General features: G+C 38.4%; 2 protein-coding genes across 2 annotated transcripts; both read right to left on the bottom strand.

Moving 5' to 3' along the window:
* Positions 1 to 2,419: 2,419 nt before the first annotated feature.
* Positions 2,420 to 6,372, bottom strand: LOC145477244 (uncharacterized). The gene is made up of 11 exons (XM_081455496.1): positions 6,270 to 6,372; positions 6,035 to 6,104; positions 5,903 to 5,929; positions 5,609 to 5,652; positions 5,373 to 5,429; positions 5,085 to 5,129; positions 4,934 to 4,978; positions 4,776 to 4,820; positions 4,610 to 4,663; positions 3,932 to 4,160; positions 2,420 to 3,832 (listed from the first exon to the last, which is right to left on the bottom strand). Exons 1-11 carry the CDS (start codon positions 6,348 to 6,350, stop codon positions 3,207 to 3,209), a joined length of 1,323 nt encoding a protein of 440 aa, XP_081311622.1. The 5' UTR covers positions 6,351 to 6,372; the 3' UTR covers positions 2,420 to 3,206.
* A 1,879-nt stretch (positions 6,373 to 8,251) lies between these two features.
* LOC145476686 (ectonucleoside triphosphate diphosphohydrolase 4-like) lies at positions 8,252 to 16,714 on the bottom strand. The gene is made up of 10 exons (XM_081455419.1): positions 16,519 to 16,714; positions 15,277 to 15,695; positions 14,058 to 14,312; positions 13,179 to 13,244; positions 12,561 to 12,670; positions 12,086 to 12,258; positions 10,666 to 10,972; positions 10,092 to 10,174; positions 9,474 to 9,635; positions 8,252 to 8,580 (listed from the first exon to the last, which is right to left on the bottom strand). The coding sequence occupies exons 1-10, from the start codon at positions 16,527 to 16,529 to the stop codon at positions 8,340 to 8,342; spliced, it is 1,827 nt and encodes a 608-aa protein (XP_081311545.1). The 5' UTR covers positions 16,530 to 16,714; the 3' UTR covers positions 8,252 to 8,339.
* Between the last annotated feature and the right edge of the window lie 33 nt (positions 16,715 to 16,747).

Raw genomic sequence — 16,747 nt, 5'->3', positions numbered from 1 at the left:
ACCTAAAATAACAGCAAGCGCATACATGTTCTTGTATGACCATAATACAAAGAGAATTGTAAGTAAGGATTATAAATTCAAGATTAAGATAAAAATGAAAGTAGGGAAATAAAGGGGTAAAATGCACAAATTATATGACGACAGGCATTCGATCGACAGTCCTCTAGTAATTTTTATGGTTGATTACACGGTTGTTTTTACACGTAACAGATGATGCCAAGACATTATCAAGGTAAGAAAGTGAATCCCCCATATAGGTCCTCTAACTAAGCATCCTTCGAGGAGAATGAAAAAGTCATTTGGTGACAGATCCTTCAGTGTGGCTGCGCCCACTCTGTGGAACGCTCTTCCTGTTAGCCTCCGCATGATCAAATGTATTTCCACTTCTAAGTCAAATCTCAAAACTTATCTTTTTAAATTAGCTTTTAATACTTCTTAAATATGTATATATAAATAAATGATGTAGTGTTTTTTATTATTTTTAAATTTTATTGTAGATTTTTAATACTTGTATAGTTTTAGGTTATTTATTGTTGTAATGCGCTTTTGATTACCTGGTATGTTAAAAAGCGCACTATAAATCAATAAATTATTATTATTATTATTATTACTATTATTATTATTATTATTATTATTATTATTATTATAGGTCCTCTAACTAAGGTAATCCCACTTAAGTTCTTTTTAGACATGTTATCGTACCCAGTTCTTCCGACGATGCTCCTCGCGCGAGGCGTGGACAGCCAAAGCGACTTTCTCGAAACTACCTGAGACGAAATAGCGGGAACGTCGTTGTACATCTTTTGATTTCGTTTCATAGCAGAGAAGTTTTCTGCACTCTCAGTCGTCTTTTTGTTCGGCCGAGCTTTCGTTTGTTTTGTGCTCGTTTGGCTGTTTATTCGGTTTTAGGGAGTTTAATTAAGCAAATTAACTTTAACGGGAAGGGCAACGAGGACAATAGTTGTGTAAGCGTGCGTTATAATTCTTTGTTCATTTCTTTGACGTTGTTTACAAAGGTCACAAAGCAACAACGCGAAATAGCCACACTCTGCATATTCGAGAGAACGTGAACTATACGACGCCAATTTTTAAAATTTCTTTTTGAATTTTTACACTGTCTTACATATTCTGTTTGGGATATTTCTGACAGTATAGACAAAATTAATGAATCTTAATTCTCGCGAGATTCGTAGGTTGAATATTAAGTCATTTTTTAATCGACGTTGTCTTTGGCGTTGTTGCCGTTGCTGCTTGAACTGCTTTTTGCTGCTTGGGCAGCGAGCGTCTGCCTGCACTTTCCACCATCTGTTTGTTCAGTTACCCAGCTTGTGTTCGGGCGTTTGTTCGTTTTGCACTCGTTTGTCTACTCATTTCTCTGCCGTTCATTCAGTTGTTATATTGTTTGTGCATGGGACATCCGTCTCTTATTTAACAAGTTCCTATTAAAGTTTCGAAATGTATTAAAACGCCGAGAGCCGAAGTTCCTCCCACAGCCGAAGACACTCCCACAGCGTTGGGTGAAATGAAACGAAACGAAACGAAACATAGACAGATCCTCCACGAAAACATCCACGCAACGCGCGAGTAACATCCATGGAAGAACTGGGTACAATGTCTAAAAATAACTTGAGAGGGATTACCTTGGGTAGAAGGCCTATATGGGGATTCACTCTCTTACCTTGATAATCTCTTGATTATGCGTAACTCTGTATTTCATTCACCCTTACAGCTGAGACACTAACAATGAAAAAAGAAGTGCGTCTTATCTTCGATATTCAAAGCACGCTATTTAAAGATTTAGTTACACCTGTCGAATTCCATTTTTTTTTTGGGTTATTTTCAAGCCTTAGTCATTTGCTCTCTTATATTAGAAAACGTGTATTCGTCCTCAAGAGTGTAACAAAATGTAAGGTTTTGGAATTCTGAAGGACATGTTGCTTGTAAGAGCGATACATTTTTGTTTCTATCAGAAATTAAAACTTGGTTCATAATAGTAATTGAACTGAGTGGAGTGTAATTACCACTTTATTACATCCATTTTGAAATTGCACAATTCAATCGGTACTAATGTTTCATTGATCCATGCAGTAGACGGTTTGTTAAAAAGAAGAACCAGAAATGCCTCTACATTTCATTTCGTATGCAAAACAGAAAAAGAGTCGATTTACAGCAAAAAATAGTACAACTCGTGAGTAAATCGCACTACTGAGATTGCACGACTTGCAAGGATCACCGGTGATTTTCAAAATGGATGTAACAAATTAAAAGACTGCACATAAGTTTTGGAGGGTCACAACTGGACGAGATGGAAACTATGAGAAAACAAACACCCCGAGTTAACCTGATGTAGCTGACTTATCCCTGGAAATCTCCCTACAAGACATTTGTAGACCGCGAGGGATGATGGGTAGAAGCGTTTTGCAAATTTTACATGAGAGAAGACTGGAGACGAGTAAGATGATGATGTACGAAAGATGAAAGAACCTGTTACAAACTGATATCAATTCAAACAAGCAAAGGCTTCATTGTTTTCAAGAACTTTAGAGTAGGTATGATAGAGCTGGTTGGGGGCTTTTCTCAGCGAACTAAAAACATTTAATCCAGATCGCTTAAAGTTTATTTCGGTTTTTGAAATTAACCAAGAAACCATGAAATCAGTCTTTTGAAATAACCCATCTCTTTAACGGTTAACAGTAAAAGCAAACGTGGAGAGAGGAAAATTCTAAAAATATGTATGCGCCTCCAAAATATCGCTCATAATTGTTGTTTTTTAATGGTCCTTTTTGTTACCATGGGAAGGGATTGAGGGATCAAGATAAATTAAAAGGGAAGCTTGTAGAGAATTTAGCGAAGCCAAACAACAGATTTTTAGGATCAAAAGTGGAAAACACTGAAACAGATGGCAAGACTAAAAAAAAGTAGTGGGAGAGTGGTGTATTCAAGTTTAACCGGCAAATAGTTATCATGTTACAAGACTCATAACAAGAAATATCACAGAATTGTCGCATCAACGTTTATTCTAACCATTAACATATGTGGTTGAAGCTTTGATTCCCTTATATTGGCCCGTCATGGTAGCTTAATGTTCTTTTAGCTCACGTTACGGGTACAAAGACGACTTAGAAATTTTCTCTATCGTTACTCAGTTTGTTTGATAGCCCTACACGCTACAGGGCCTTTGCTTATTGTTCAGCTGAAGTTTGTTTCTATCGCACCATCACCCAGATTGGTTTGTTCAGATAACAGTAGCCCGCGATACACTTGGTGCCAACCGCCTTGCTGTCGTCGGCAGTGACGTAGTTGTTTGAGCTCTCACCACCATTCCACATGTCAAGCCACTTGTCAGTGCCACCGTACCATTCCGAAATCCCAAGGTTTGTATAAAAGTACCATCTAGATATAGTGGCAAAACCTACTGAGGGATTTCTCTTGTTGTGATCTGCTGGGCTGTACTTGTAAAACCCGTATACGGTTCTAATCAACCGAAGATATGTCCCCATTAAGAACTTTTCGAACTCCTTTTTCGCGTTTTGTGGTGCGCCTGCCTTCCTGTTGTAAATAACCCGAATGGTATTGATGTCAGCAAATCGGAACATAACTTCTTCCCAGTCTCCCATGTCAGGGTGGATATGACTCGCGGCATCTGCGTTCGTAGTTTTGGCAGCCAATGTTGAAAATGCAGTTTTGATGAAGGGGAAGCTTGGGGAGACTTTTGTAGCGACTAGAGTCCAACCCCCACCCTCAGTTTCCATGTCGCATAAAGCTTGGAACGAGTCATCTGTTGAGGCACCATTTGGATCAATCCAGTAGAGTCCGCTACCATGACTATGACCTAAAGGGAAAGGAAATTTTGATTACAGAAAACAAAAAACGAGAAAGAACTTATTAAGAACAGTACACTTTATCTATTTATTTCCCTTATGAAATTTACCTAAATTTAAAATATCCAGACAGTGGCGTCCTGGGTTACTAGCCACGTGGCCTGTCCTTGCAGTCACCAAGGGCAACCATGCGCTTCCATCACATAGTTCCAAGGCCTTCTGGGAAGTATTGTAACGAACGGTGCCAGCAGTATGCAGAGTACAGTTGTCAGCAGTCTCAGTGAACTGCATTGTACCATTTGTGGATTTTGCTGACGAGCCGGGTTCGCCTTTTTGGCCCTGAAAAACAGCAGCAAAAACACGAAAAAAAAGAGTTATTTCTCAATAAAATCTCACGTGAATTATATCATTTTGTTGAATTTGCCGAATCTTTTAGAAAAAGTGAAGGAAAGTGATTACCATTTAGAGGAGGGAGATAGCTTTTGATACAAAGACAATCTTTCTTTTGCATATTGCTAGGGTAAACTGTCTCTACATACTATAAAAATGGCTTCATGTAAGAGTAAATCAATTGGTCTCACACAAGGATATACTGTCAATGTTCCTTGTGATTTATAATTGTAAAATTTTACTTGGTCTTGTCTCACTTTTCACGAACTTAAAGTGCTTTACTCTTTGTCATGCCATCGTAAACCAACAGTGACCGAAATTATTTCATGCAATATGAATAAGACTACGTTAAAAATTTGACAAAACGACTTCCACATGGTAACAGGAGATTCACCCACCTTTGTACCGTTTTTTCCGTCATTTCCACGAAGTCCATGCTCACCTTTGTCGCCCTAATAGAGAGAAGTAATCAATCAAAATCCGAAAGTATGTTATAAAATGTATCTTGAAATTTTCAGTCGAGAAAAAAACAGCTTCTGGTTAAATATCAACAAATTTACACACCTTTGTGCCATTTAATCCACTTTTTCCTTGTTCACCCTTCTTGCCCTAATAAAGAGAAGAATTATATTAAAAACCGAAACTATCTTTTAAAATATCAAGTTAAGTGGAACTTTAAGTAAAAAAAGAGCTCTTGGAGGAATAACAACAAATCAACACACCTTTGCACCATTTATTCCATTATTTCCATGTTCACCTTTGTCGCCCTAATAAAGACAAGAAATCGATTAAAAACCGAAACCATGTTATGAAATATCAAATGGAATTTTGAATACAAAAGAGCTTCTTGTGAAAAGTAACAAATTTCCTCACCTTTGTGCAATTTATACATCCGTTTACTTGTTCACCTGTCTCCCCCTAATATATAAAGAGAAGTAATAAATCAAATGGAAGTTTGAGTGAGAAAGAGTTCCCGGTGACATAACAATTTATATTCAACGCACATTTGTACCATTTATTCCATTATTTCCTTGTTCACCTTTCTCCCTCCAATAAAGGTAACTAATCATTAAAAAACGGAAACTACCTTGACTTGTGAAATATCAAGTACAATTTTAAGAACAAAAGAGCTGTGGGTGAAATATCAACAACTTTATGCACCTTTGCACCATTTATTCCGTTATTTCCATGACAAATTCCTTGTTCGCCTTTCTCTCCCTAAAATGAACAAAAATTGCTCCATAACTAAATTGATTTCTGCAGATTTCTTGAAGGAATTCTACCTAAAAACCTTACCTTACCAGATAATGGTTAGAATTATCATGTTAACGAGAAGTGAAAAAAAAATCAAAAGTTTTCAAAAATTATTGAAAAGCGGGATTTTTTTTTTCACAAACCTTCACTCCGTTTCTTCCGTCGCGTCCGTCACGGCCATCTTTTCCTAGAATTAGAAAATACAAAAGCGATGTTCTTCAGCTCTGTTTTTAATTTTGTGAACTTACCGGGTAAGACTGAAATTTTCTGTTGCTTTGGACGAGCCTCACTGTCCGACCAGTTCAAAAACGTTTCACAGTAAATATCGGTGAACAATTTTGGGACCTCTAGAAAAACGTTTTCTTTTCCTTTCGACAGTTTCTGGTATTCTTCCTTTGAGTAGAGTGAATCTGAACTGATAAATAGCTGTTTCTTACCATTTTGTCCATCCCTACCGTCTCTACCTAAAAATGAAGAACGACAAAAGCAAAATTAGTCCGGAAATGCAGTGAGAGCTAAGCCATGATACCTACTTATAAAAGCATTATTTATTTATTTTCTGTTTTCACCGTCACGAGCGCAGCACTCTTTCGAGGACGACTGTCTACACGGGTTTTGCTGTGTTCCGTTTGAAGACACCTAAAAAAACATACCAAAACATTAACATCGAGAAATGGTGCAAAAACAAAGTTGGACTACAACCTACGTGGAAATGTTCAATTGAGCGAATTGCGGGCAAATAGTTTACAGTTGTGAGAGATATTCATTCACGGGCAGAATATTTGCCTTCAACGTTTAACTTGCCTTGTTAGTCGAGTTGTTTTGACTGCTTGTAAAAGAACGCAAGATGAACACTAAAACGAGCAAAGTAAGAGAGTGAAACATTTTAACTTCCTCTCTCTCGACAGGTTCCCCGACAGTAAATGAGCTAGTCGATAAATGAATTTTTTTGTTATTCATAAGTATTGTTTACTCTATTGCAAAACGGGAAAAAACGGCATGAGCAAATAGCTAGACGTGCTTTTATTATGATAATTTAGTTGGCAATTTGTTTCAGCGTGAATCGATCATCAAAGTTTTTCATTCTTTGAAATTGCCATTCTTTTGAAATCTATTCACCATGTTCACAGTTATATGATTTGGAATTTTCAAAAATCAATGAGGTTCTGAAGTCGTCGAGAAATAAAATTCACTGAAACAAGAGTCAACAAAAACGTGTACGAATAAAAACACACACTCCACAGTTATATTTGGCTACGGCCCCGACAGTTACCGTGACAAGATGGTTGGCAAAGCGAATTGCGTTACAAACAGGTCACACTTATAGAAGCCAACTCTTGGTATTAAAGAGGAGTATGATTCTCAACGACTCCTTTCGAAAATCGGTTTATCGATCCCGTTCAGGAGATGTTACCGTCGATTTTTCGTTTGAGAAATTTCTACAGTTCAACCCTATAGAAGAAAAACCACACCGTGGCCGGGAACTGCGCTAAATCTTGGTTTCTAGACTTTCGTAAAGGCGATTTAGGCCTCACCACTATTTCTGAAATATTTAGAAGTTTCTGGAATATTTAGAATATACGTGGAGGTATTTGAAAATTTAAGAATATTCAGGGAGATTTACAATTTGCCTTTTTCAGAAGTTTGTGTTTTTCAATAATCTTCAAGAAAATAGCTCAGTCATTGTCAGCAATAATCCAATTCAGCGGTTTCCCACCTAAAAACCATGTCCCAGAGAAGGCAGCCATTTTCCAAAATGGAGGACGCTGAGAACTCTCCATTTTCTTCGATATCTCACTCTTTAAGTCCTGGCCGAACGGACTCGCAAGTAGTTGCAAGTAGCCGAAAGCTGAACTTGTGTAAAGACTTGTGTTGGGTGGCCAAACCGACTCGCAAGTTTCCTCCAAAGTACTCGCGGCAAAAATGGGTGGGGCTCCGCCCGACCTACATCACGGTGGCCGCCAAAATGATCGCCATCTTGAAAACCCTGCAGATTTATCCTGTATTTCATTGGCTAATAGGTTGCTTTAGCAACGAATGGACGCCACTCAACTTGCGTTAACTTGGGTTGGGTGGCCAAACTGTAAAATACTAAGCTAATACTTGCGTTGACTTGCGTGCAAATTTGATCTCGACCAAAGTGAGCCCAAGTCAACACCAAAGTGCGCGCAAGGCCTGGCCAAACGATTTTTCTGACCAGAAATAGGACTAAGTGTCCTATGGAGAATGTTTTATTACTGGAGTTACAAATTATTTTGCGTGTGACCAGGTTAATTCGGAGGTCCACTGTAGGAGATCTCTTGTCATTTACAAATGTAGTGTACTGGACCTGATGGGTGAAGGACTGGAAATCTTTCTAAGTGAACGAATCTCGTCCATCGACCGTGTGCCCTTACACAATTCACACCCTGGGTGATGCTAAGCTTCTAAATAGGCAAGACCGACAAGAGATCCTTATAAAGCTAACGAGCGGAGGTCTGGACAGCTTTCTCAGTGAGCGACTCGGGTCCGTTGGCTGTGTGTCTCGACACAACTCACTCTCAACGATGCCATCGAACAAGCTTCCTTCGCTAAGCTTCTAAATGGGGCAGGCTGACAGGAGATAATTAGAGTAAACGCTCTTGCAGCTTTAAAGACCGATACTATTTTAAAAATCTAATATTTTCGGTATTGGGTTGCAATTAAATGCAAGGGAATATCATTAAGAAGAGATTTGAAAAGACTCCCCGCATTAGCCAGTTGCAAGCTACTTCCAGTCCAATACCAACAATACGAAAATGGTCTACTTGTTTTTTTCTTTGTACAATCAGCTTTTATTTTTCTACTAATACTGAATAATTCTATTCAAGTCTATAATATAATATCGTCATTCTTTCATATCATAGGAATCTTCTCAATGCTCGGAATCACGTCAACATTGTACAGCACTGGTGTTGAGTCGTACAGCCAAAAGCTAGACGTCTTGCTCATGCGCCGTAAGCGCCTGCAGTAAAGCAAGATGGCGGCCACCACTGTGACACTGCACACAAGAAAAATGATGCGGAATTCTAGATCGCTGACGTAACTCCAAAAGGCGTGATAAGTGCTTTTGTACTGCGAGTGCAACTGGACTTCCCTGTAAATTGAAGAAAAACACAGAATATTGATATCTGAGTTTCACTTTGGGAATAAAAGATACAAAAAGCAGGGTCAAAGCGGGTTTTCAACTGAGTGTAGAAAGTAATTTGGCAATTACTTTGGTTCTGCTTTTGCTTTTGGTTTTACTACGGTTCGAGATTAGCTGAGTATTCTAATTGGTAAGTAGAGCGGATTTCGATTGAGTGTAGTAAAAGCAAATCCAAACCAATTTCTTACCAATTAGACTACTCAGCCAGTCTCAAACCAAAACCAAAACCTAAGTAATTGCCTGATTACTTTTGACACTCAATTTAAAACCGATCTAGTTGATCTGGTTTTGGTTTCACGACACTCAATTGAAAACTACTCTAACCATTCCAAGAGTCAAACCGCAAAACACCGAAGGATAAGAGTTTGTACTATCAACAGATCAATAAATGCGAAGCAGGCGGATGCTAAATCGTATAGATGGTAATTAGATAACTTTAAGACAAATGGCACGGCAACAATAGCAGTAAAATGAAGAGAAAAGGTGTAATTTCCTGCTACAGTTGAGCCCAGTTGCAAGACGATCAACAGTTGACGCCCTTACGCCGGCTCTGTAGACCAAGATATGTTATAAACTTGCCAGCGAGTGGAGCTTGAAGCGAGTACATGTAAAATGTGTACCACACTCAAAACTCGAGTGCCAAAAGCGCCCGGAGGAGCACATACAATCTTACAACCGTGAAATATTTTGAGAACATCTAGAGTCAGTTCTGTATGGCTACACCACGCAACACTCCGCTTGAGAAAACCATCGGCTAACGGAGAAATCGCCAGGAAATCCTCGCATGTCTCCACCCATACAAGTGCCGTGTAGCGCTAAAATGTTATTGTTAACTTACTTACCTAAGAGGAAGAAACCTTGTGCGGTAGAGGATAGCGCCAAGCGTCCATTGAACTTCTTTATCGCCGATGTAGAAGGCAGAGTGTAGATTACTATAGTTTTGCGGAAATTTGAAACCTTGGTGAAGAACTGCTGTCATCCAAGCTGCTTTGAAACACTGAAACCTAACAAAAACAAGTTTCATTTGAAAAACTGACTTAACGGTGAACAAAACAGTCTTCATACTTCGCCTAGAGTTCGTCTGCTATACTATAATGACACGAAAGAGTCACGTGTGGAAGGGACATCATTGCATCGACATGTGTCAGAGGGAAAATCATGTTCTGTTCATACAAGGAGACAAGTGACACGGGAGTTTGGCGAGGACACACAAGAAAATACAGCGGGGACATGTTGCAGCGAAGAATCTTATCGGGTGTGCTGAGACTTTCGAGGTCACGCAACATAAACTTGGCGGGAATGTTGCCCCCGTAACATGTCACACGTCACGGAGTTCAACTCGTTGACATCGATGTCACAGGAACAGTAGGTCTGACCTCTTTTCATGTTATTGTAAGCCCTAAGACCTAAGTTCCAGGAACTACTTACAAACTACGTGAATTTAACGTAAATTGTCTTACTTGAGCCTATGAGCATCCGCAAAAGGGTATAAGCCTTTAGAATGACGCGACTCAAGAACAGACCAACGAGTGCTGCAGAACTCCTGAAAAAATATAATCATATGTGAGTGCTGGTTTCTATACTAAGCATGAACTGACTTACAGACTAAGTTTGCGCTCTTTCTGGTATAGAGCGCTTTTCAACTGAGTGTCGTATAACCAAAACCATTTCACTCTAACCAGTCACAACGAACGCAAGCAGTCCAGTGAACCAATCAAAACTAGAAGCTTTTTGCCGGCAAAAATGTGCGAGCGAGTCGCGATTGGCTTTGGTTTTCCTTCTGATTGCATAACAAAGTGGCGTGAGTTTTTTAAATCAATCGCGTGGGGTAGGAATGCAAAACCAAAGTAAATGAAAATTATGTTCGACACTCGGGTGAAAACCGCTCTAAGAGACAGGCCAAGTATCTTAAGTCATTGGTTTTGTCCAAAAAGATGAAAAATAAGATTTTCAATGTCAACCGGTCTAAAAGAATTCGAACGTCTAGCATCGACCCGAAACAAGAGCTGAACAAATATACACAAGGAATATTACCTGCACAGCCCCCTTCATGTCAGTCGCACTATATTGTCCACCAATTCTCAACACATCATGCATAGAGTACCAGTACTCCGAGAATCCATAAAACTCAACGTTCTCGTAGTCAATATGAGGCTGGTAGACTGCATTAAATGAACACGGCTTCTTTGGACAGGGCTTGGTGAGGTTAAGAAGAGAAACTACAAGCTGTTGACATTTTAGGTATTCTCCTGTTCCAAGAAAGCTGTACGGCTTTCCCTTGTGTGTCCCTTGTTCTGTGCATTCGTTCGGCAAACAAGGATCGAGATAGGCACCTGTTGAACTGTGTATACAACAGAGCAAAAACATCAATACCGAACAATTAGATGATGAGCCTGAGATTTCTACCACGCATAGAAATCAAGAGCGACTGAAGATAATTGTTTTTAATTAGTAGAAATTTACTAGTCTTTCAAAACTTATTGAAATCGTCTTCACAGGCACTTCGAAAATGCAAAGAAGCGGCCGTCGTTCTGTTAGCAAGCGCACACTGCTACGCTACTTACTATCTATCATAGAATAGATAGTGAATAGCGTAGCCAATCAGCAAACGGCATTCGTGATAGAACGCTAATAGGTTTCATACTACCACCCCTTTATACAGTGAAAAACTCTTAAATACAAAAACCAAAGACACAGGGCGCAACATCCGTAGTTTGGAGGTGTCTGTATTATAGAGGTAAAGATAATATGAGTTCTATAGCTTCTCTAGATCTAAGTGAACTGTCCGGGAGAAACATCTGGGAGAAACGTATACACGGATAAAATCCGAGTCTATGGTGAAACATTGCATTTTGCCTAGTTTTTTTTTTTTTTTTCTGCAAGTTTATAAACCAAGCATACGGCCAAAGAAGTTCATTGCTGCTTTAATTTGCGTCTTTTTTTTTTTTTTTCAACTGTATAATTACCGGTAGTATCAGTATTGCTTTGTGTGTGAAGTGTTTCTTCCTGCATATAAAATGCAACTTAAGTCGAAATATGGTGCTTGTTAATCATATTCATGAATTACACGCAGTTGAATATCGGTTGTTTTCGGGGCTTAAAAGGATCCTACAAGGTGTCAAACAAACTTTCTCGCCAAAACTGAACTCGCACGCCCCCAGCCCCACAGAACGGAAACGCCTGACAGATTTAATTACAGTAAGTACACTGTAGACTGAGAAATTATGACCGAATTTGTGTACAGTTAATACCATCCTACTTTTATTACCATACTTTCTTGGCGTATCACGCTCCTTTGGTCTCCCCATAAGTACATGTATTTTGTCTCGACTACATTTCATACAAACCATGGCTCGACCAAATGCACCTTGAATGCTACCGAAGCATACCAAAAAGGCACGATCAGGACTGGTATAAATATTATGTCAATCAATCAAAATCTGATCATACTTACAGATCAACCGGCAGCGTAGCATTCTTCGTGATGACAAGTTCTGTGTATCTGTCTCGAGCAGCATTACCCCCGAACCCAAGAAATGTAGCAACATAGAGATAATAGTTATGTGTAGTTTGATGGGAGTCACAGCCAAGGTTAACTTGGGCACTCAGCTCTGATGGAACCCATACCTACAACATGGTGAAACATTGAGCACTGTTAACAGACAAGTATAAGTATGAAGATGCAACTCTAGCCCTGGTTATGAAAAAGGAGGGTAGAAATGGTCTATTCTTGGGGATCATATATGCGCAACCCGCCATATTTTGTTCCTTCTAAACCGCAGGCTGCTTTCATTTTCTCCTGAAAATTGAGACTGTTATACTAGTAAGTAGTAGGATGATTATCATCACAACCGATCTTATAACAGTAAGTAACAAATTCTTTACGATATGTTAAATATTTCACTTTCCTCATGAATGTAGATACTTACAGACTTTGCAACTTCAAAAGCAATTTGTGCAGACCCTCCACCCATGTCAAGGGATCCCACAGTCCTTTTACGGGGAACATCAGACACACTATTGTTCAAACCTGGTGAACCTGTGACGCAAACGAGTATGAAGCAAATACATTTTGTAAGGCAAATCTGCTGGTTAGTCGTGTGGCAACTCTACTCAAGATCATTTAAAGCACTAGTATTGGTCTATCCCAGGTGAAATGTTAAACATCATGCTGTCTTTAAAGTCAACTGACAATGTTTTTAAATGCCTGAATCTAGCAGAGACTCTGCTCGGCCAGTTTGCATACTGAATAACGTAAAACTAAACAACTAGCATGGGGGTGTTCTGCTCAGAACAAAGAAGAAATACCCACATTTTATTATCTCCTCAGAGCTTTATTATCTAGCTCTCTGCATGCACTGCAGGCCTATGATGAGGGAGCATCATAGGCCTGCAGTGCGTGCAGAGAGCTAGATAATAAAGCTCTGAGGAGATAATTATTACTGAATCGAACTACACGAAAGGCAAGTTTCAATTGCCCTTATGTCAGTTTTGTTGGGCATGGAAAAAAACTGAACACCAACAAATCTTGATCTGAAATAAAATACCTTGGCTATCGTGTGAATGATCAAATCTTCCCAGCTCAAAATTAACTCCAATCCATGAATAAATACCTGTGAAACGAACAATTTATTTATTTACTACTAGTTAATAATAATAATAATAATAATAATAATAATAATAAACTTTATTACCATGTCTAAAATGTTTAGCTGAGGGGAAGCGTCCCCTCTACTAATTGTGGACACCTACCTAAAAAAAATTACAACTATTACAATAATAAGAAAAATTTATGTGATAAAAAAGCTATATACATGCTTATTATTAAAATTCACAAAGGCGGCAATTGCATCTTTCATTGTTTAAAAAGTTACTGAAGTTGCGTTTCCGAATTGTTCTCTTAAATGTATTAAGAGACTGACAGTTCACTTTCCATATAATTTACAAAATTGATAGGTGCACATTGGTCTTTGGTACTTAATTCAATCTGAGTGATTATAGGTCAGAGCAGCACAGCAGTTTTGACCTGAACACTTGACTCCAGGTAACAAGGAGTACTACTCCAAATCATGTACTTTTATTGAATAACATTCTGTCAGATTGCCTTATTAATGTCATTGTTGTTGTCATCATTGTTATCATCATCGCTGCCATCACCATCGACAGCAGTATCTTAATCAATCATCATCATCATCTTTATTATTACTTGTACATGTACCTATGTTTACATCTCTTGCAGCCCAAAACACAACACAATTGCTCTGGCCATTGCTTGCAGAGACACCTTGATCAACAGAGTCAAATGCACTCGCCACCAAGCCATTGGGCTGTGCATTCAGACAGCAATCACTACATGAAGATCTATACTTGACTTTTGCTTAAATCTTATCAATAATATGCAAAACCATGATCAGTAAATTGCATACCTTCTTGTTTGCCCGTGATAACCTCAACATGTGACGAAGAGAAATGGAAGTTATATTTCAAAGGAATATCAACCCTCAAGTCATCTAAAATAGACTCCTGGTCTGCAGTGGAAAGCATTCGCATGCCAGCTGTTGCTAGGACATAAAGTGGTGTTTCTTTGTGTTTGTGTTCAGGGATCTGCTGCACAGCGAAGGACAGCAGTGGATCAATATATGAAGAAGCTTCTGATGGCTGATTGACTTGACTGGAGATTCCTTGAGTCAGAAGAGAACATTTCAAATATCAAATTTTGATGGATTAATGAATGGCTTCATAAAAAAGACACATGATAACTGATGCTGGAACGCTTTCAATTTATCTTACACAATCATAGTCAAGATACGGTAGAACCTCGATTTAATGTACATCTATGTAAAGAAGTCCTCAGTTTAACAAACCGTATTCATTGCCCCAGTAATAGTGGAATATATGGAAAGGAATCTTGATATAAGGAAACCTTGTTGTAGTGAACATATTTTGCCAGTCCCTTGGCCCTTCATTATATCGAGGTTCCACTGTAGGTAGGTCAAATTTAAAGTGCTATGAATAACACAACATGATTCAAGTTGTTTTTTGTTTAGGCCATCCATGTCATTAATTTTATTGAATTTTATTACCAAGAAATATTAACCCAGGGTTATGTTGCTGCAACATTTTGAAGAAGGCAGAGTTATTGTTGGAGTAGGTGGTTTGCTTTGCCATCTTTTTCTGAACAATCAAATTGTTACCTAGGAGAGTAGCTGACCAAGATCATGAGGTAGATGGTGATCTTTGCAGTGACAGGCTTCTTTCGACAACTTTCAGCTTACAAGTAGTCCCTCTTTAGCTTTTCTGATTTCATGTGGCTATTGTTTTTTTCCTCAGGTTTTTTTGTTAATTTGTGTTTTTCTTTTTTTTTTTTTTTTCGCATCACACAAGACAGACAAAGTGAAAAGAGGAACTACTTAATAATAAATAATTGTAGTCTAGAAGACTTTTCTCTGGACATTAGAGGAGCCTTAAGGGTCTTAGACAAAATTCCTTCTTAGGGGGAGTTATATTGGATATTTTTTGGAAATACACAGTAGTGTGGAACTTCCTTCAGGTAAGTGTATTTATACAATGGAAACATTCAAAAGTCTTAACCACAAGTACCAGAAGAATTATAATAGGTCTTTGAGAGGTTTTTTATTATAATACCTGGTTTAATCTTCATCCTTACTGGATTTCCTCGGGGGTCTTTCATTTGTTTAATCTGAAGCAATTCATCTGGATTCCCATTGTGCGGTGGCCAGTAATAAATAAAAACACGAGATCCACTGCTACCACAGTCAATAACAATTCCATAGTGATAATGTGAATCTGCTCCATGTTCATAAAAATCAGTTGACGTAAAACGTCTAGTTCTATTTGGATACCAGTTATGGTGTAAGAAGAAGAGACATCCCAAAAATGTAATAACAATAAAACCAATGGTGATAAAAGAGCGCAGCTGACTGGCTTGAGTTCCAAAAATATGGGAAAATAATCTCTTTGCTGAAGAACATGTTTTGTCAGTGCTTGATGATATTATTCCTGGTCGTAAAAATGACGGACAGTTGGTCCAGCGAATTGATATCCTAAGAGAAAACAAACAAAAAATAAATAAAAAATGTTTGTAAAATAAGACAATGACACAAGAGTGTTACATGTAAGTTTTGGGGTATATTACTGGTTCGCAAAGTGACCACTTCTCAGGTAGCTTCATAGCTCACTTGATAAACCATTACACCAAAATTGCAGAGATCATGAGTTTGGGTCCTAATCAAGCCTTAAAAACGTTCTTTACCTATGTACATATGACTGAATTAGTCTTTGATGTACTATATCTTTTACCTGTACAGTAGTTTAACTACAACATATGTTGTATATATTTTACTTAGAAATACAGAATTGAGTTTTGGTGGATAGCTCTGTCGCAGCTACTACAAGACCATTCTCACCAATTTAACATGGGTAAAGGTAAGGAATCCAATCCGATGGACGCATTGATCAGTCAACAGCAAGTAGTCATCCTACAGTAGTCAGCCGACGATTGTTGACCGGTAAAGCCTAAAGGGGGTTTCTTTCAACTAAAGTTGGTTGTAGGTACCGGTCTTATTTTTCTTTCTCGGTATCCTGCTTCCAATACTCAAAAATCAGGCTAGACGTAAGCTTTCTTGTTGACTTACATTTACAAAACCTAGGAAAGTTTAAATTTGCAGAATTTTCATGAATCGATCACCTTTGTGTACGGTAGCAAATGTAAGGCAAAATCACGCAAAATCTATGTCGCCTACATTTTACTTTTAAGCTCCATCCATCCACATGTTATAAGATCATAGATTTAAATGCCTCGATGTTTACACGTTTAGCTTAAGGTTACAATAACCAAACTTGTTTTTCAGCTACAAACAGACTTACCGGCCAACCATTCTGTTTTCTAAACGATATCACAGAATGATTGCCGTCATAAGTGCAATAATTGACGACTCCAGGTGAGTAGTTACACCAGGATTTCTTCATCACTCCGTGTAGACATCTATTCCAAACATTTTTGATGAAATTTAAAACAAAAACACCGGTTAGCAAGCGCCACGTCCGTTGTAAAATTTGGCGCAATAATTTCTGCGGATTATCGAAGGAACAACTC

This window comes from Orbicella franksi, chromosome 2 (genome assembly GCF_964199315.1).
Source record: "Orbicella franksi chromosome 2, jaOrbFran1.1, whole genome shotgun sequence".
In the NCBI taxonomy this organism is placed as follows: domain Eukaryota; kingdom Metazoa; phylum Cnidaria; class Anthozoa; order Scleractinia; family Merulinidae; genus Orbicella; species Orbicella franksi.
This window is presented reverse-complemented; position numbering and strand designations above follow the sequence as displayed.

Coding starts and splice junctions, on each gene's coding strand:
- LOC145476686 (XM_081455419.1), bottom strand. Junction 13,245..14,057: donor TATCACGGGCAAACAAGAAG/GTATGCAATTTA, acceptor TTCGTTTCACAG/GTATTTATTCATGGATTGGA. Junction 8,581..9,473: donor ACAAGGTTTCTTCCTCTTAG/GTAAGTAAGTTA, acceptor TTCAATTTACAG/GGAAGTCCAGTTGCACTCGC.
- LOC145477244 (XM_081455496.1), bottom strand. CDS start 6,350: ATGTTTCACTCTCTTACTTTGCTCGTTTTAGTGTTCATCTTGCGTTCT. Junction 4,979..5,084: donor GATGTATAAATTGCACAAAG/GTGAGGAAATTT, acceptor TGTCTTTATTAG/GGCGACAAAGGTGAACATGG. Junction 3,833..3,931: donor TCTGGATATTTTAAATTTAG/GTAAATTTCATA, acceptor CTTTCCCTTTAG/GTCATAGTCATGGTAGCGGA.